The sequence below is a fragment of the Syngnathoides biaculeatus genome, chromosome 14 (assembly GCF_019802595.1).
Source record: "Syngnathoides biaculeatus isolate LvHL_M chromosome 14, ASM1980259v1, whole genome shotgun sequence".
NCBI lineage: Eukaryota > Metazoa > Chordata > Actinopteri > Syngnathiformes > Syngnathidae > Syngnathoides > Syngnathoides biaculeatus.
In genome coordinates, this window is record NC_084653.1 from 5,357,128 (window position 1) to 5,378,896 (window position 21,769).

The window sequence follows — 21,769 nt, forward strand, 5'->3', positions numbered from 1 at the left end:
TTAGATCTGGTACGAGTCAGGGAACCACATTTAAGGTGATAATCAGTAATTCTTGGGACGTTTACTTTAATTTTCCCACACCAAATTTGATTTCATTTTTTTATTCACTGCAACCATAACGCTTTGGTGATTTACTGAATGCCTATTTAACTTGCAAACAAACGATGCACACACACACACACACACACACACACACACACACACACACACACACACACACACACACACACACACACACATACACACACACACAACATAAATGATTGAGGCAGCATTAGCAAAGGACTTAGAAATCAAATACTTCCACCTGGTTCCTGATTTGCTATAATAAATTAGAAAATTATTTTAGTAGTGTCGAGTATACCATTATTCCTACCATTCCATTTATACAAGAAATATAACTACAGTATACATGGAACCTAGGTCGAACAAACTAATGAGGGCTTCCAAAATAGCCAATTGCCATGGTATTGAAGCAATATTTAATGGTGCAATGAAAATTAATGTTTTGTAAGTTTTTTTTCATGACCTAAAATGCCCAGTCCGGTCCACTGATATAAATTAGTCTATTCTATCGAGGTTCCACTGAATATATAACTGGAAGTATAAATAAAGTACTGTAAAATTATATCTCACAAAGACACTATAGTACACCCAAGGTTTAGTGGCTTAAGTTTTTGTCCAACCATCAACTGGTCATTTTACCACCCCTTTTCACCCATTTATTGTATAGGACATTAAAAAGATGTTCAAAGTAAATGGTCATCAGGACTCCTTTGGTGGAGATAAAATCTTCATATTTGGCATGCTGCAGATAAAGATTCCAGTCAAATGAGTAGCAATTGCCACAAAGTTTTACTTCAGTAACAAATCCACCTTCAAGTGAAGCGTGCACATCCTTGTTTTGCCTTTTTTTCCACTCTCACTTCAATTCTTTGTATATTTTAGACGACAAGTCCAAAAGCAAACACATTTGCTCTGAACTCTGCTAGTGCCGGCTAGGGAACGGTATATGATGCATCTCTCTGATTTGTCAGTTTTCAAGTGCTGTCATTGCAGCCCTTGCTCATGCTAATTTTGTGCTCTTTGCGCCGCACTTGGAGCACCTGGCGGTAGCAACATATCAACAGTCATTATGCATAATGTAAAGGCAAGTGCTTACCCTAGTGCAAAACATGGCCCTTCATGGAGTATGGGGCACTCTGCACACATCCATGCTCGGCATTTAGGGAGAGGTGGCCCTGGTACAGCCTCGAAAGCCTATAGAGCTCATGCATGTACTGGCCATATTGCCAGTCAAACAAAGCATTGTTCAATGCTAAGTCTGTTGAGGTGAAACAAAAATTTGTCTTATAGCACGAGACCCTGAGTTTTGTCCGATACCGTTAAACATTTAGAAGGTGATAATAAATGAAGGTACGTGGAAAAAATAGAGACACCTGGCATAGAGGACCCCTATTCAATGCTGAACTCGATGTTTTCGCTGATAAGAAAGTGGACTGTTAACCCATTTCCGCTTGTCTTGGACAACTGGATCTACACATGTATCTGGTGAGTAAATCGGCGAGATTTATACAGAGGAGTTTGAAAGCGTAGAAAAGTCTGAACGCATACAAATACACGGAAGCGGATCGCTGCAGCAAGTAAACCTCTTTGCAACAGACGGTTTATTTTCTTGTTTTAAATATCCATTGTTTTCAAATGAGTTGACTTGGCATTATAGATACTAATTAGTCATTTGAGATTAAGTATAATTCCTACCTGAAATGAAATGATCACTACACAGTCGTGTGTATTTGGTTGGGCACCAGCCATCACGTTTAATTGCCAAAATCCATGGATCTTTTCTGGTCTTAACAGCTAGTATTCTGTAGAATGATCTCTTTGAATATCTGTATTGTCTGTTGTGACAACCAACAGCACAACAGGTCTCGGGTATTGTAAATATCCTCCTCCAATTCAATGTCTCCCACAAAGTCGAGCAGCTCTGTTTGACCGGCAATATGGCACAGTGAAAATGGTGACGTCATGTGCACGAGCTCTATGCAGTCTCCCTCTTAAGGGAATTCAAATCTCTCAATGCGGTGGTGTGAGAGGCCAACTGTCTTTTTTTTTTTTTTTTTTTTTTTTGCGGGTTTGTCTGCATTTCGCAATGTGTGTGATCCTTACCGGAACAGAATCAGAATCTCCAGGTGCACTAGGTTAGTGTAAATTACATGCCACTAATTCCAGTGTATATGTAGAGGAATTATTGTTTTTTATAATGTCAGCCGCGATCCTAGTGAGGATAGGATAGGGAAAATGGATAGATGGCTGTGTCAGAACATGACATGTCATTACTGTACAGTACATCTCTTGTCAGCTCATCAATAGAAAGTTATGTGAATGTCAACATGATATCATATACCCACCAAGTTATATCATTTCCTGCCTTCTGTTCTTACCTCCTGGACTGTGCAGACAGAGAACGGCCATATCCTGACAGCATCTTACCCAGCAATGCCCAATGGGAATGGTGCAGTGCCCCCTGCTGTCCAGATACCCTGCCCGGAGACTTTGTCTGGCCTCCCTGATCCAACAACCACCGGCTTCTACCTCTGACCAGCTGTCCCTTGCACCGCAAATGGGCAGAGACACTCATACATACACAACCGGTGCACACGCGCGCACAGACACACACACACACACAGATTGGACCAGCCTTATGACACAAAGATAAGACAACAGACAAAACTAATAAATGCTGTCCTGTTTTGTTTTTTTTGTTTTGTTTTTTTGGCCAAGGGGGTTGAGCGATCATTGTAATACTTTTCAAGTCATATTATCATAAGAGTCCTTTGTTTACAGCAATGCAGTTAGAGAGTTATGTGAATGAATACCGATGTGACAGATTCAGTTTTTTTTTCCATTTTATTTTAGTGAAGAAGTTGCAGATAAGTCAAGACATTTTGAGCCAACTTATTTGTCTGCGTTTCCTGAATGTACAGACACTCAAGTGTAAAAAGGAAGGGAGGCTTTAGCACGAAATGCAACTTTTACTTTATCCACAGTTTTACAAATATCTTCGAATTTTCCTGTTGATAACATAACTGTACACCCACCGACCAGTTCATTAGATACACCTGGACAGTCAAATACATTTTGAAATCATGCTGTTTACTTATGGTTGACATGATATCATCAGGTATAAGATGGTTGGGAGGGGAGGAGGATTAACAGTTATCACTATACTTCTACTGGATTTAATGTGGTGGTGCAGTCAGGTCCTGCCACGTTCCTTAACCTACTATGTAATAAAAATGTCAAAGTGCAACGGTCATGCAGCAAAAAGTAATGCACCTCTGCCAAGGTTAAATCATCTTGTTTGATCCAACTTGTCAACAAGTTGTAGAACTTCAATATATGCCTGAGTCGGCTTGTCCATCCAGATTTACACCGTAATTGAATACCCTCGTTCTTTGTCTTTGTAACATCCTACAATAAAGATCCATGATAATTGCTAAAATACAAGCGGCAGTCAAAATGTACTTAGCCCAATTTAGTTGAACTTCTCATAGTTGATTCTTTTTTTCAGGAATTTTAACGTCTTGTGGTTTGAATACCTGAGTAATGGTTATTTTCTTTCCAGCCTGTTCTCTTTCTTTCAGCCATTTAGGGATGGCTCTCTGCAGAAGAGACCTATAATGAAATTTCTTGCTTTGGAAGGGGAACCAGCAATAAACATTTTTAAACGTTTTCAAAATGTGTACTGGGAAGCTGAAATTGGATAGAGCACAAAAAGCGGGTGTCCAGAATCAAAGGTGAAAAAAAGGCCTCAATGACAAGCAAAGGAGCTCATAAAGTCATCAGTTCTGTTGGGTGGAACGCTCCAACCCATCCCCAAATCTGGCACCAGCGGTATTGAGAGAAAGTGACATATTATAATCTAGAGTAACAATGAAAGCCACACTTTTTGAGCTTCATCTCACTGCGTAGATTGCATTTCTATTACAATAAATAAAGCTTTGGTAAAATTGGGCTCATTACTTTTTAACTGCCCCTCACAGTTTCGCATATTTCTGATTACTAATAATCAAATAAAACATCTCCTTTGGTTGGAAGTACATTAGAATGTTTCTGTTTATAAATGGCATACTGCGGTACAGGTGTCCCTAATGATGTGTCCAGGTGAACATTATTTGCTTCACTTTACATCTTGGCGCTCCAAGAAAACACACACACACACAAAAGCGAGCAAACAAAACAGTTGTCCATTGTACAACTAGAATGTAGTGCTTCATTTCTTTGTTGAACTAATTAACAATGAGATTAAATGTTTGAAAGGAAGTATAGAATATGGAGAAAATGATGCTAGATGATATCTTGCACTTTATTTCAAGCAGCCATTTAATGCAGCAGCTTTGCAGTCAGGTCAAACAAAGCCTGATTCTTTTTTTTTTTTTTTAATTTGATTTATGAAGTTACTAATGCTAACTAGACAAGTTGGCATCGATTTTCAGATGACGCCCTCAAAAGCACAATCACTTCTAAACAATTGTTCATGTACTCTTTATATTTCTCGCATTATATAGTGTGGAAGATTTTCACCCACCCCCTTTTATTTTACTTTATTTTTTATTGTTGACAATGTTGATCAAAGTTAGCCTCTGGGTAATTTTCACCGTTAAATGCATTGAACTGACCTGGGTAAGAGGAATGATTTAGAATTTTTGTTTTCTTCACAGTCTGTGGGAATTATGGGTTTTTGATTGTTCTGATAATAAAAAAAAAATACATTCTCATACACGCATGAAAACCATGAGAGAAAAAAAATTGCTTCGACATGGAGTGGCGTACAGTGGTTTGGCTCGCCGGTGCTCCCAAATTCCACCAGACTTGTACTGAGCTTTTTTTTCCCCCTCTTTAGAGCCACTGAATTTCTCGCTCATGTTCAGAAAATTTACAAACTACTGTACAATTGTTTGAAGTATTACACATCACTTTTTTTTCCGTCAACAAGGAATGCAACTGACGGTATTGGAAGGAAAAGAAAATACAGTACGATACAGCTAAATGTAGGTTAGTACCCAGTCGCAGTAGTGGATAGCAGAGCGAGACAGCAACTCGGAAATGTACTTTTTTTTTAAATGATTACTGTCGAACGCAATCACTTTCAAAATTCTGCTTGCATGCCAACTTCTTTGGATTAAAAAAAGTTTAAATTGTATTGCAAAATTGAAAACTGTTGTGATAAAAAAATTATTATTTTTTCGTGCGAAGTTTTAAGAAATATTTAGACACTCTCAAGTCGCATAAAACAAATCCATCTCAAGATTATCTAAGACGTCAGGATGGTGACATTTTTCACAGAAGTGTAAAAGTTCACCATAGTAAAAAAAAACAAACAAAAAAAAAAACCGTTTAAAATCAACTAACAATAACAGCTGGCCGGATGGCGGAGTGATGAACATTCAGTATCAGAGTATTTGTACAGTTTTTGACCCCCCCCAAAAAATGGATGGTTAAATTGTTTGGGGTACACATTATGCAAATATATTTCTTTCCTCCTTTTAAGATTTCACTCTATTCACAGACCCTCTCATTGCTACGCCACTTTGCTTTTGTAAAATTTGAACTTTTCTCAAATGCACCCCAGAATTCATCTCGGTACCATTTAGGGATTGGCATAACAAGTGAATAGTCGACTAATCGATTAAGTATTTCGCCAATTGTGTAGAAGTGACTTTGGATCAGTGATGGTGTGTTTGACCAAGCCTCAATCAGAAAATACTATACAGCATGGACTTAAAGTATTCAGACGCCCTCAAATTTTTCACTCTTTATTATATTGCAGCCATTTGCTAAAATCCTTTAAGTTCTCCACCCCTCCCCTTTAATGTACCCACAGCACCTCATTGACAGAGAAAAAAACAAACTCTTGTAATTTTGACAGATTTATTTAAAAACAAAACCAAAGTATCAAACAGCCAAAAGTATTCAGACCCTTTGCTGACTATTTAGTTGAAGCACCCTTTGAGCTAATATGAGCTTGAGTGTTTTGGGGATTTATGCAACAAATTTTTCACACTTGGATTTAGGCCTCTGCCATTCATCCTTACAGGTCCTCTCCAGTTTTTCAGGTTGAATGGTTAATGTTGGTGGAACGCCATTTTCAGGTCTCCCCAGAGATGCTCAATTGGTTTTAAGTCAGGGCTCTGGCTGGGCCACTCAATAACAGTCTTGGGGTTCTTCTGTAGACATTCATTTGTTATTTTATCTGTTTTCTTTGAGTCATTGTCTTGTTGGAAGTTGAACCATTGGCCCAGCCCTGAGTGCCCTGAAGAAGGTTCCTGTCCAGGATATCCCTGTACCTGGCTGCATTGCATTGATGCTGCCACCATCATGCTTCACTGTTGGAACTGTATTGCGCAAGTGATGAGCAGTGCCTAGTTTTCTCCACTCATTCCACTTAGAATTAAGGCCAATCTTGGTGTTATTAGAGCAGAGAATCTTAATTGTCACCGTATTGGAGTGCTTCAGGAGTTTCTTTCAAAACTCCATGTGAGCTTTCATGTGTCTTGCACTGAGTAGAGCAGGGGTTGGGAACCTATGGCTTGCGAGCCATTCCTGGCTCTTTTGGTGGTTGCATATGGCTCATGGAGCCCTCATAACAACATATTGCACATGTGATTTCTGTCATGCGGGCAACGCAAATGACGCAGAGAAGGTTTGTCCTAGTGGAGTTGCCGTAGTTTGGTGTGGCAGGCAAAGCAAATGACACAGAGAGTTTGTCCTAGTGGGGTTCCTGTAGTTTAGTGTTGCTGTCGATGTACACAGATGCAGGGTTGAATGCCGATCGTGTTGGAACAACTAATTATGGAAACGCTTTTGACAAAGGTCGCTCAAAGAAACAAACATGAGTACCGAAGTTTTCAACAAGAATGGACAGCCTTTGTGGAGAGGGAGGCTTCTGCTATGTGTCTAAAATCACAATCGAGAGTATCCCAAAGCATGTGACCTCGATGTTGCCAATAAACTATTTGACAACTTTCCATAAAGACAAGATAATCAAACGAAAAAAAGACATTGCCGGCAAGAACCGTTCACCATTGTACCATCATAATGGTAAATCAAACTGAATTACAGTCATGATAAATGGATGGAAGTCTCAATGACTGCATGAAGCTTAATCTAATGACGTATGAAGCACCAGAAGTCGCATTAATTGTAAGAAGTACTTTTGTCATGATTGGTTAGCAACCTAACAATGTTATTTAAAATAATTCAGAGACTTATTGTACTCCAAAACTGTTGGTCTTACATAAATGTGCAAATACATCTGGACTTATTTTTTAAAATAGTTTTTGAAATTAGATTTTAAAATATATGGTCTTCATGGCTCTCAGTCAAAAAGGTTTCCAACCCCTGGAGTGGAGGCTTCCGTCGGGCCACTCTACCATAAAGCCCTGACTGGTGGAGGACTGCAGTGTTAGCTGACTTTCTCGAACTTACTCCCATCTCTCGACTGCTTCACTGGCCTCAGCCACAGTGATCTTTGGGTTCTTCTTTACCTCTCACCAAGGTTTTTCTCCACTGAATGCTTTGTTTGGCCGGATGCCCAGCTCTAGCATTGGTTATGGTCATCCCAAACACCTTTCTTTTAAGGATTATGGAGGACATTGTGCTCTTAGGAACCTTAAGTTCAGCAGAATTTTTTTTTTGGAACCTTGGCCAGATCTCTGCCTTGCTATAATTCTGACTCTGAGCTCATCAGGCAATTCCTTTGACCTCATGATTCTCGGTTACTCTGACATTCACTGTGAGCTGGAAGGTCTCATATTGACAGGTGTGTGGGTTTCCCAATCAAGCCCAATCAGTATAATCAAACACAGCTGGTAGATGTGCTAATCAGTCGTCTGTCGTGTGTGTCAGTTCTACACACTGGTCATCCAATCAGTACTGTGTACCTCCAACACAGTCTGGTTTGGGCCGCCACAAAAAAGGACAAACTCCGACTGCAACGGACAATCAAAACTGCAGAATGGATTGTCAGCACCATGCTACCCACTATTGAGGACTTGCACGCAATGCGAACTAGGTCCAGAGCAGGCAGGATTCTTTCGGATCTTCCACATCCTGGCCACCAGCTTTTCTAGCTCCTTCCGTCGGAAAAGCGTGACAGATCAATGGAAGTCAAAAGTAGCAGGCATTCAACATTTTTTTTCCCTCTGGCAATGATGTAATTGAATTCTTGATTAGCGAACCTACTGTTTTTCTGCCTTGTGCCATTTAGGACACTCACTCACTCACATCCTGCTGGTCCAATCAGTATTAGTAATATATATATATATATATATATATATATATATATATAGTTGGAATTTGTAGACCACATGATTTGTCACTTAAAATGCTCCCTTCGCACAATTGACATTGTTAACACACTTATTTGTATAGATTTTACATCTTGCACATCTTATAAGGAATAGAAATGTCTCTTGTTCTTTGTTCTTGTTGCTATGTTGTTCCTTGTTCTGTATGCTGTACCAGGGCAGCACCGACTGCGGGAGAAAAATTCCTTGTGTGTTTTTACACACTTGGCCATTACATCTGATTCTGATTCTCATAAATGCAAATGAACTTGAATGATTTTAAGAAATGGCTGCATTATGACAAACAGTGAAAAATTTCAAGGGGGTCTGAACAATTTCCGTACCCACTGAATGCTGTTAACTCACTCTCAACATTGTATTCTGAACATGACCTCAGCTCATGCTATTTGTTACGTTTAGCATTTGTTATTTTTTTTGTAAAACAATTTACATTAATGTATCATCAAACATATCTGTGGGTGAAAACAATTACATTTAATCTGAAAATTATAATTTACAAATAGAGTAAATGCTTAAATAATCATTTGCGGAAATGTAGTCCGATGCAGATCCTTAGTACTTAGTTACTTAGGATTACCAGGAATCATAAAAACTGAAGATAGATATATACAAAACACTGGACAGACAGAAATAAAGAGATTGTATCAATCTTGTCACCTCACTTGTCATCTTAGTTACAAAAGAGCCTACTCCGCAAAAAATGCACACTTTTTAAGCAGATCCTTTTGCGGCAAATGTGACGCCTATTGATCACTAATATTAATTTTGGGAGAAGTTAGGAAGCAGTTACAAGCAAAACCAAATGTGAGGTTTCAGAGGAGATCCGTGCAGGAAGGACCCAGTTGTGAATGTTTCTTTTTCAGAGTTGGAAAAAAATGGATAAAATTGCTAACGAGCGGCAGCGAAGGAGAGATGCTGAAAAGAGATTTGAATTCTTGAGATCATGTCATTCCTAGTGGTAATAATAATATTGTTTTCTATGTTTTATGTTAAAATGTAATACACACGTGGTTACGTCATTCGAATTGACTGGCTTCCTTCCCTCTTATTTGGTCTTTTTCTACAGCAGATTTTTTTTGCTATATTTAATAAGATTGATGTGACTTATTAAAGATAAGAAGAAAATATGTGTTCTGTATATTTAAGAAAAAACAAATACTGGCATGTACATAGTTTGGCGTCATTCGTTTCATACACTGTTTTGGCAACACTTGCTCCTTTGTCCGTTTTTTTTTTTTTTTTTTTTTTTTTTTTGCTTTGTTGTATTTCATTTTCTAAAGACGTTTAAATAGAGCAGCTCACATGAATGAGAACAAAAGACTATGAGAGCCTGAAATGGTGCCATACTGCTGAGTCTTCTCATGTAGGTAGGCGATATAATGTGAAGTCAACATGCTAACAACGGGACAAGGTTCTTTGCACGTTGTCTTCTGTTCTTCCTTCTTACAAATAAAAAAGATCTCAGTGATCTTATTCTTGGATGAATACATTCATAGTTTGCGAGCCTCTTGACTGACATCCTTCCACAACAAGGAGGTGTGCGACCATTTTTGTCAGTGACTAATTCATGTGTGAGCCTGAACACGTAAAGGTGCTTTGTGTAGCATTTTGACATCAATAAATCATTGCCACATTAAGCTTGGAGTACTGTTTGTTTCGGCACATTTAGTATTTTTTTCCACACAAATGTACAGCAAAATGGTTTTTTTTCCTTCAAGATGGGAAGGATGTGAAGCAGGTGAGGGTGACTAAGGATAGAGATGGAAATGTGTTGCCTGGTGCCACCAATGTGCTTGATAGATGGAAATGCTTTGAAATGCTGATGAATTAAGAAAATGAAAGAGCATAAGAGGCAAGTGTGGTGGACCAGGAAGTGGTAATAATTAGTAATGAGGAAATTAGAAACGATTTAAAGAGGATGAAAAATGGAAAGGCAGTTGGTCCTGATCGTATACTGTACCTGTGGCGGTTCAGCATGGAAGAATCTAGCGGTACTGAGGGAATGCAGGAGGGCTGTTGGTGTTAGAGTGGTAGGCTTCAATGGAAAAGGTTGACAAGCTGTGGGCACCCAAAATTGGACAAGCTGAAAGGTAAAGAAGATCTTTGTTACCTACAGCCTGACCAAAAGTTTAAAGAGCTATTTTAAATCCCCCCACACGCAATTCAAAATAGTCCCTTGGTGCCGTAATTGCATGTCTGTGACTTGCTTTGATCAGAATACCTTGAGAATCAAGAATTATAGTCAGGCATGTTCATAGACAATTTTGGGGGCAGTTACTAAAGTCCAAAAAAGGGCACCCATCACCAAAATTATTAATAGAGTTAAGAAAAAAATAACACTCCTCCATAGTGGAATGGTGGACAACTGCCTTGCACGTTTGCCTCATATTTCAGAGGACTCGGGTTCAAACCAGAATCAGAATCAGCTTATTGGCCAAGTTTGTTGCGTGTGTGGAGTTTGCATGTATTCCCTGTGCCAATGTAGGTTTACTCTGAGGAATCCATTTTCCTCCCACACACCCCCAAAAATGCATTGTTTATAATAATTGAAGACTTGAAATTGCTCGTAGAATGTGAGTGTGAATGGTTGTTTTTGTTATGCACCCTACAATTGGCTGGAGACCAGTTCAGGGTATACCTTGCCTCTCACCTGAAGATAGCTGAAATAGACTCAAAGATGGCCGCGCCCCTAGTTAGGATAAAAGGTTGTAGGAAATGGACGAATGACTGGATGAAATACTGTATTATATGAATGCTCACACATGACTGAATACTGACTATTGATCATCTATGGCAGAGGAAGTAAATGGAGGGGACAGTGCATTTAAAAAGTCCACACACCATTGTTAAAATGGCATGTTTTTGTAAGGAGAAGAAGAAGCATGGAGGGGGGGGGGTTATGAAGTATAGGTACAACTGTACACATTTTTCAAAACATTAATTTTGACTGTCATAGCTATGCAGATGACACACAGTTATATAGTGTCTCCAGATGACTAAAGTTCCATTGAGGTGTTGTGCCACTGTCTAAAGCAGATTAAATGGATGAGCCAGAGGTTTCTTCAACTAAACCACAACAAAACTGAGACAATTGTTTTTGGCAATAAAGAAAAGAGAATTGCTGTTAGTAAACACCTGGACTCTCGAGCTTTAAAAACCAAAGACCGACCAAGTCAGAAACCTTGGTGTTCTGATTGATTCCAACCTGACTGTCAACTGTCATATCAAATTAATCACAAAAACTGCCTTTTACAATCTGAAAAACATATCTAGAGTGAAGGCTTGTATGTGTCAAGCAGACCAGGAAAAGCTCATCTATGCTTTTATCTCAAGTAAACTGACTGGACTCCCCAAAAAGACCATTAAACAGCTGCAGCTCAGGTTATGACCAGAACAGAGGTCAGATTATACTACTCCAATTCTAAAGTCCTTACACTGGCTTCTCGTCAGGGTCAAATTTCAAAGTTCTGCTACTGGTCTCTAAATCGTTAAATGGTTTAGGTCCTGAATACATGAAAGAAATGCTTACGGAATACAAATCCAGTAGACATCTGAGTTCGACTAACTCAGGTCAATTAGTGGAGCACAGAGTCCGAGGCAAACACGGTGAAGCAGCATTTACTGTAGCTATTATACTGCACACAAATGGAATATGTTGCCAACATAGGTGAAGTAAGCCCAAAGTGTGAATGTTTTTAAATCCAGGTTGAAAACGTTTCTTTTTTCTCATGCCTTTTAGGGTATTTCCACTTTTCAATATTTCTTGCACTGTACGTGGTTTTAATTGTACTTGAAAAGAAAATATATTTGTTATAATTTTCATTGTTTTTATCCCATTTTAAATGTTTTATCTCTTTGTATTCAAATCCTTTTAATAATGTAAAGCACAGTGAGTTACCTCGTGTATGAAAGGCACAATACAAATACATTTGCTTCGCTTTACAAACAACACAAATACATTCATATCAGATTACAGAACACATGGGGAAAATTGATGATATATATATTTTAAAATATTGATCAGTGTGTGTGTGTGTGTGGGGGGGGGGGAATTCTGCAGCAAAAGGGGCATTATAGTGATCCACGCCAACATGGCCGGTGCTGGAGCACCACCTCGTGGCTACGTGTGCACGTCTGATTAAAATGCAACTCCTTTCTTGTCTTCCAGAAATCCGCCTTATTGAGAGGACTTCTTATTCTCATGCAATTGGGATTATGCCCCAATTGACCACATATACTGTGGAAACAATAGCGACCACAGTTTTCATTACCCTGAACTTTGGTAGGTGAGGTGGCTGGTGTCACAGCCCCAAATTAAACTGCAAACTGTAAAACACACTTGAGCCCCTGCAAGAAAGTATGAATTCTAGTTTTCCTCGTGGAGGCAAAACTAATCTTGCTTGTCTTTTTTGTCCTGGTTCAAGTGCACTGTGTCATGAGACTTCTCATGAGCCCCGTGGGGCAGTCAAGCGCTTAAGAATCATGACCGTCCTTGTGGAATAGACTGACTGTCATGTGTACTTCTGACCTATAGATGGGGGCAGCACATGGCTGAATCAGGATCACGTCACTCCCATTTGCATCTCAATTTGACAACGAAAAGGTCAACAGAGAGCAAGGTAAACTAAGGGCTTACTGTATATGGAAATCGGAACAGGAATCTGGTATATATTGGGATTTGCCAAACTCAGGGTTGAAAGATTTCAGTATTTGGGGTCTTAAATAACTTGAAGGGAATGTCACACAATGATGAATTGAACTTCTACATCCACATTTATAGGGGTTATCAAGCTTTTAACAACCCACGACGGAAGCTTGTTTAAGCATTTATGTAATGTACTTGATATCCAATTATTACCTGGAGCTTATGGTGGATATTGTTGCCATCCATCTTAAACTGTACGCTCAAGTACAACCTTTGTTTTTACTAGTGAGTCAGTCTTTGGCATAAAATACTTAAATGTAGAGTGCTGTGAAAAAAGTATTTGCCCCCTCCTGATTTCTTTTTTTTTTTTGCGTGTCTATCACACACAAATGTTTCAAATCATCAAACATATTTTAATATCACTCAGAGACAACTCAAGGAAATACAAAATAAAATTTTCAAATGAAAATTCAATTTATTAAGGCACAAAAAAAATCCAAACCTTTCTGACCATCTGTGAAAAGGTATTTTCCCTCCTTCTTAAATCACAATGTCACTGTGACTAACCACACATTTGGGAAAGGTGAGTTCAATTTCACAAGCTACACACAAACCTCATTACAACCATACTTCTCAAATCAAGAAATTACTGATATAGAATCTGTCAGAGAATGTGATGTAGGCTACAAGATCTAAAGAACCAATGCATCATGCCACGATCCAAAGAAATTCAAGAAGAAATTAGAAAAAAAAGTGATTGAAATCCGTCAGTCTAGAAAAGGTTACAAAGCCATTTTCAAGGCTTTGGGGCTCCAGCAAACCACTGTCAGAGACATTAACCACAAATAGAGAAAACAGGGAGCAATGGCAAACCTTCCCTGGCATGGACAACCAAATAAAATTTCTTCAAGAGTGTGACAACAACTCTTCCAGGAGGTCACAAAAGAACCTCGAACAACAAGACCTGCAAGACCTGTTATTAGATTAAAGGGAAATTACTTTTTTGCAGAGAGTCAGAAAGGTTTGAATTTTGTTTGTGCCTTAATAAATTCAATTGTCATTTGAAAACTGCATTTTGTTTTTCCTTGGGTTGTCGCTTAATGATATTAAAATTGGTTTGATGATTTGAAACCTGGCGGCATGGTGGTTAAGTTGGGAAAGCGTTGGTCTCACAGTTCTGAGGTCTCGGGTTTAATCTGGGACCCGCCTGTGTGGAGTCTGCATGTTCTCCCCATGCCTGCATGGGTTTCCTCCAGGAACTCCAGTTTTCTCCCACATCCCAAAAACATGCAACATTAATGAGACACTCTAAATTGCCCCTAGGTGTGATTGTGTGGCTGGCAACCATTTCAGGGTGGACCCCGCCTCCTGCCCGTAGTCAGCTGGGATAGGCTCCAGCACTCCCCGCACCCCTCATGAAGATAAGAGGTGAAGAAAATGGATGGATGGATTTGAAACCTTTGTGTGTGATGGATATGCAAAAAATAAAAAGAAATAAATCAGGATACTTTTACTACTTTTTCACAGCACAGTATAAGGACAGGAGCAGCAGCATGGAACAATACAATGAAGAAGTTGTTTGGTTCATATGATGGATGTCACAGCGCTGGAACGAGATGAAGACTGGAAGGTGGGGGATGCAAAAAGCAGAAGGAACATTCTGTATCATTTTTATCCATTTGACTGCTGGATATCTTCTACATAATCACTTCAAAATGTCAAATGTGTTTTGCAAAGGAGTTCTAGAGATAACAAAAAAAACGTTTTAACATCTTTGTCCTATGTCCTTTAATTGAACATGCAAGGTCGTGTGAAAAATTAAGAAATTATATTTGGTAACATTACAGTTCATTTAAATTCATCCATGTTTTTAAACATGTACCTCCTCGGGACAGGATGTAATAAGCTTCCTGGAATTCACAGTACTTTTGTTCTGAGAGTGCAGGACAAGTTTGACAAATTGACAGTGTCCTGGGAAGGGGAGCCCCTGCTCCTTATACATAAATATTTGTCTCTGATAAACCAGAAAGACGCCATGAAACATTAAATAACAACGGTAAAAGCCCATGTGATGCTTAGCTGGATAAATGAAGGTTAAATAGTGTGCCCTGGTGGAATGATCTTTGGGCCCTTATATATTTTAAATAGCTTGACTGAGAAATTAGTTTTCAGCAACCTATCTGGAATTGTTGACCCCAAAAGAGTTCATTGATTAAAAAAAACATACTGGTAAAAATCACTGAGATGCGGCAGTAACACAGCAGCAACACGCTAGCACAGCACTAACAGGGCCTGTTTAAAAAAAAAACATACTGGTAAAAATCACAGAGACACGGCAGTAACACAGCAGCAAGATGCTAGCACAGTGCTAACAATGGCGCAGCGCTAACAGGGTTGGTTTAAAAAAAACATACTGGTAAAAGTCTCTTCCTGGGCAGATATATTCCTCTAGTCTCACTTACCTTTTCCGCTCGAGTGCCCCCTTGCGGTCGTTAGAAAAAATGCACAAATTAGTCGCATCACCGCATATGCCACAGAGTTGAAAGCGTGTGAAAAAAGTCGCCGTTTAGAGGCTGGAAATTACGGTAATTATGGAAATGCTTTTGACAAAGGTCGCTCAAAAAAATAAAATCGGAGGAGTACTGAAGTTTTCAACAAGAATGAACAGCCTTTGTGGAGAGGGAGGGTTCTGCTGTGTCTCTAAAATCACAGATGGAGAGTATCCCAAAGCATTCATCCTCAATGGTGCCAATAAACATTTTGACAACTTCACATATGCAAGATAATCAAACAAATAAAAGACATGCCTTTGTCGGTTAGAACCATTCACCATCGTACCATCATGATGGCAAATCAAACTGAATTACGTTAACAATAAATGGATGGAAGTCTCAACCCCTGCATGAAAGTGAATCTAACGACGTATGAAGCACCAGAAGTTGCATTAATTATAAGAAGTACCTTTGTCATCATTGGTTAGTAACGTCATAAGAATGTTATTTAAAAGAATTCAGAGACTTATTGTGCTCCTAAAGTGTTGGTCTTACATAAATGCGCAAATACACCTGGACTTACTTTTTATAATTACTGTATGGCTCTTTTGAAATAATATTTTAAAATATTTAACCTTTATGGCTCTCAGTCGAAAAGATTCCCGATCCCTGGTCTAGGCGATTATCTCAACCTCCCCTCCCTTGTCACTCTGCAGCACTCACACACGCACGACAAGACACACACTTGCGCCTGAGTCCTGTATCTGTGTGCACGAAGTCAGATGACAGCTTTTATTATTTTTTTTTTTATTGGGCGGGTTCAGTAACGTGCAACAATGGAGTTATACTGATAGTTCATTAGTTAGATTACCCTTTACTATAAAAAGTAAAGGCATTAGTAACGCTGTTTATTTAAATGCCGTTATTCCCATCACTGCATTTGACACACTTTTGCTCTGTTTTGACTTGAAATGTTTTATCACGATGTGTTATGGAACCAATGGAATGATGTTCCTCACTCAAAAAGCCACGGGAGCTAAATAAACACACGGCATTTGCGAGTAAGTCACAGCATGGCAACCTTCTGTAATTATTTTTCACAGCTTGTCACAGTCAATCCTCGTCAAACTCAAAGATGTTTCCAGCAGTCAGCCGGCCGATGGGCCAACTAGATATGAGGTGTTTTGTGAACTGTGAAAGTCTGTTGTGTTTCTTTCTCACACTTTTATCAAAAAATATTTGAAGCAGATGAATCAAGACGGTCGTAACAGTGGACCTCTGGAGGCTTTGGTTTGGTGCTTTGCTTTTCATGAAGTTAAGTCTCACATATTTCAAGTTGGGGGCACATAATGTTTCACATGCAGTTCAGATGTTGCTATCAACAACTGCTGTTTCTGAAAGTTCATTCATTGCTACAATTGCTCAATTGTTTGCATTGTGTTTTGTAAGGTATCATATACAGTTCCTTGTGAAAGTATTAGGCTGCCTTGAACTTTTCAACCTTTCGCCACATTTCAGGTTTTAAATATAAAGATATAAAATTGCTTTTTTTTGTCAAGAATCGACAAGTGGGACACAATCGTGAAGTGGAACAAAATTTATTGGATATTTTATACTTCATACAAAGAAAAAAAACTGAAAAGTGGCGCGAACAATATTATTTGGTCCCTTTACTTTCAGCGCAGCAAACTCACTCCAGAAGTTCAGTGAGGATCTCTGAATGATCCAATGTTGACTGATGATGATAAATAGAATCCACCTGTGTGAATCAAGTCTCCATATGAATGCATCTGCTCTGTGACAGTCTCACGTTCTGTTTAAAGTGCAGAGAGCTGCACGAAGACTAAGGAACACACCAGGCACGTCCGAGATACTGTTGTGGAGAAGTTAAAAGCCAGATTTGGATACAAAAGATTTCCCAAGCTTTAAACATCTCAAGGAGCACTGTGCTAACAATCATATTGAAACAGAAAGAGTATCAGACCACTGCAAATCTACCATGACCCAACTGTCCCTCAAAACTTTCACCTCGGACAAGGAGAAGCCTGATCAGAGATGCAGCCAAGAGGCCCATGATCACTCTGGGTGAACTGCAGAGTTCTACATCTGAGGGGGGAAAGTCTGTCCATAGGACAACAATAAGTCGTGCACTGCACAAATCTGGACTTTATGTGGAAGAGTGGCAAAAAAAAGCAATTTCTCAAAGATATCCATAAAACGTATCATTTAAAGTTTGCCACAAGCCACCTGGGAGATACACAAAACATGTGGAAGAAGGTGCACTGCTCAAATGAAACCAAAATCGAACTTTTTGGCCACAATGCAAAATGATATGTTTGGCGTAAAAGCAACACAACTCATCACCCTGAACACACATTCCCCACTGTCAAACATGGTGGTGGCAGCCTCATGGTTTGGGCCTGCTTTTCTTCATCAGGGACAGGGAAGGTGGTTAAAATTGAAGGGAAGATGAATGGACACAAACACAGGACCATTATGGAAGAAAACCTGTTGGAGCCTGCAAAAGACCTGAGAGTGGGATGGAGATTAATCTTCCAACAGGACAATGATCCAAAACATATAGCCAAAACTACAATGGAATGTTTCACAAATAAACATATCCAAGTGTTAGAATGGCTAAGTCAAAGTCGAGACCTGAATCTAATCGAGAATCTGTGGCCAGAGCTGAAGACAACAGTTACACTCACAGTCACACCTTAAGGCAGTTTAGAGTGTCCAATTAATGTTGCATGTTTTTGGGATGTGGGAGAAAACCCATGCAGGCACGGGGAGAACATCCAAACTCCTCACAGCCGGGTCCGGAATTGAACCCGGGACCCCAGAACACGTTCCAGCGGAGCCATGGTGTATATATATATTTTAAACATTATTCTAAATGAGAAATTTAATTTCCTTCAACACCAGAAAGCTGAATTTTTTGCTTTTCCCTGCTTTTAATATTTGTTTTTTTGTGTTTAACCTGTCCTGTTCATCTGCGCCAATAACAATAGATTGTTGTGCCTATTGTGCTGGAACATTTTTGCTGTATAATGAGGAAGTATTAAATACTCTCTCTGATTAGTTTATTCATTATTTGTATTAATTATTCTTTTGTTTATTGGAGATGCAGTTTGACAGAAAAGGGATTTAGGGAGTAGACGGTAAAACAGACCAGAGGAAAAGGGGTGTTAACCACAGCAGAAAGATCATTAGAGATTTTAGACATTTGACAAAAAGTAACATTGCAAAGTCAAATTGCATTGTTATATGTGGACAGGGGTGACACCCGTTGAGGACATGCAATAGTTAATCAGTAAGACAAGATGAGAGAGAACAGGATGTGCGAGATGATCAAGGCAATGCTCCTGATTGTTGGTATGCTGGAATGCTTTTATTGTTCAACTTGGAACCTGTGAGTTGATATCGAACTTGTTATTGCAAGTTGTCCATGAGTGTCCATGTAACCTATTAGTTAATAAATACCACATCACATGCATGTTGATCAACTGGTGGATAGAGTTGCTTTGCCAGCACATTAATGAAGGGCAGACTCAGCCCCCTCCCACCTCAAGGAGGGGCCAAGCCAGCACACTTTTCGCGTGGGGAAATCTGAAAGGGAGATGCCAAAGTATTCCAAAGACCCAGGACAGTCGCCGAGTTTAATTGGACCGGCCTAACCAGCCCCCAAGTGGGGCAAGAGGACGAGACCACCAACCCCACACCCAATCCCCTCCAACCTAATCCACTGCACCCCACCTCTGACACCATGCCACGTAAAGCACGGGGGCCCCCGTCAACAACAGGATCTAACACAAGACCTAGCTACCTCCTGAGAAGTCAATTGCCTGCCACCACAGAGCCCATTCATGCACTACTGACAAGCAATGTCTTACATGTTTCATGTAATTGTTTGAATTGTTGACTCACTCATATGGAACCTGAAGTTTTTTTCAAACATACAGTAATGCATTTGTGAAAGATTTACCTTCAGTATTAACAGGTAATTCGAAACAGCTTGTTTTTTACATGCAATAGATAAAGAAACATAGTGCTGCTTGAAAATTTATGAACCCTTCTGACATGAACCTACTTTAGGTAATGGTCATGGCCCTGCTGGTCCCTGTCCTGGCCGTACCAGTCCCCAGGGTGCCATGCACCTGCCGCAATCGGCGGAGGCGAACACCTGTGCCTCGTCTCAAGTAATTACGTCCCAGTTATACATCCTTATACAACCACCCGTACGGTCTGGCATTTGCCATATCATTGCTTCATGCCTCATTCCCGCACTCTTACAATCCCGTCCCTGATCTCCCATGTACCGACTCCTGCCTGCCCACTGACCTGCCTCCTATGCCTGACGTTCTTGTTACTGCTGCTCCGGTTGACTGACACAGGACCGAATAAACACTTTTCCCGAACTGCCTCTGCATCTTCCAAGTCGTGTATTTGGGTCCAACCCCGTGTTCTGGTTGTGACAGAAAGATCTGGCCAAAGCATGGACCCAGCCGACTCAGCTGCGTTCCGTCAGTCCCTGCAGCTCCAGAGCAGACATATCGCCGAGCAGGAAGCCACTCTCCAGGCAACTAATCACCAGTTACGGCTCGGCTGGACACCTGGTTTGCGTGCATGTCCAGCTATGCTCACGCCAGTCCGCCGACAGCCGCTGCCACCCCGGGCCCAAGTCTGTCCGCACCCGCTCTCCTGCCAGTCGCGGAAGTCCAGCGGACCATGTGTACGCCACACTCCCGACCCGAGCGGTTCTCCGCCTTCCCCACTGACTTCTCCCGGATAGCATTCGTGATATCCCACCTGGCAGGGAGAGCAGAGGCCTGGGCAACAGACGAAAGGAGCCACAGATCCGAAACCTGCCGCTCCTGGACCTCCTTTGTGTGTGCAATAACACAATTGTTCCAATACGCTTCTATGGAACGTGAGGCAGTGGCTTCCTTGATCTTGCTCCGGCTGGGGAAAGGCCGCGTCGCGGATTACGCCATCGACTTCCGCATCTGAGCGGCGGACAGCCGGGGGAACGAGGGAGCGCTCCTCGACGCATTCTTTCAGTCTCTTGCTCGGAATCCTAAATCACCTCGTCGCAGTGGAACTGCCCACAGACCTGGACTTGCTCACCGCCCTTGCCCTGAGGGTCGACCAGAGGCTCGCAATACAGGGGTGGGTTGATGCGCTACAGGGGGACGTACAATGGAGCTTCGCATCACAGACCGCGCGTCAACCAGTTCAAGCTGTTGAAACGGAGCCCATGCAAGTTGAGGGGGTTCACGGCTACCCGGAGAAATGCCGTGGCTCGCTGCTCAGTCAAACTTGTACGACCCACACTCAGGGTATCCACGATGGTGAGTCTGAATTACACCGCGGACAGCCCCGCAAGTAAATGACTTTTTGGGTTTAGAGATTTCTCACCGCACACAGACTTTAAGCATGACGTTCCCAGACGCACACACTGAATGCTTGAGTTTTCACGTATTCGATTCATGAAGCAGTGACATCATTTTGGGGAGTCCCTGGCTCAGGCAATATATACCTCTCATTGCCTGGCCACCCGGACAAATGAACTCATGGGGTTCTAAATGCGAAGGCGCGTGCTTCACATTCCCTAATAAGGAGGGCTCACAGGTCACTTCAGAAATCTCCGCGGGACTCTCCACAGGAGAAGGATTTTAACCTTGGTACTTGACTGCTACTCTGATCTGGAGGAGGTGTTTTCTAAAGCTAAAGCTAACTCCGTAAGTCCTCACCAGCCGTATGACTGTGGTATTGATTTACTGCCCGGCACTTCACCCCCGTTGGGGGAGACTCTTCTCTCTTTCAGGCCCTGAACACCAAGCCATAAGGGACTATGTGGAGGAGTCGCTGGCGGCGGATCTCATCAGACCCTCGTCATCACCATCCGGAGTGGGCTTCCTCTTCATAAAGAAAAAGAATAAATCCCTGCGTCCCTGCATTGACTACCAGGGGCTGAGTGACATCACCATAAAAAACAGGTACCCTCATCCCCTAATCGCCATGGCCTTCGAGCTGCTGAAGGGAGCCAGGGTATTTACTAAGCTGGACCTGAGGAACGCGTACCACCTTGTCCGTATTAGGTAGGGAGACAAATGGAAAACTGCCTTTAACACACCCACGGGGCACTATGAGTGCCTGGTGATGCCTTTTGGGCTGACGGATGCACCAGTGTTGTTCCAGAACTTCGTCAATGACGTACTGCGCGAGATGCTCAATAGGCATGTTTTCGTGTATCTTGA

At 40.9% G+C, this 21,769-nt stretch overlaps 1 protein-coding gene across 3 annotated transcripts in view; it reads left to right on the forward strand.

Moving 5' to 3' along the window:
- The window catches only part of LOC133512490 (aryl hydrocarbon receptor-like), a 53,843-nt gene extending 49,257 nt beyond the window's left edge, over window positions 1-4,586 (forward strand). For all 3 annotated transcript variants that reach the window (XM_061842198.1, XM_061842200.1, XM_061842199.1), the window contains one exon: window positions 2,461-4,586. In XM_061842198.1, the coding sequence (XP_061698182.1) occupies window positions 2,461-2,601 (141 nt within the window). In that variant the 3' untranslated portion in view covers window positions 2,602-4,586. The remainder of the gene's footprint in view (window positions 1-2,460) is intronic.
- The last annotated feature ends 17,183 nt before the right edge of the window (window positions 4,587-21,769 follow it).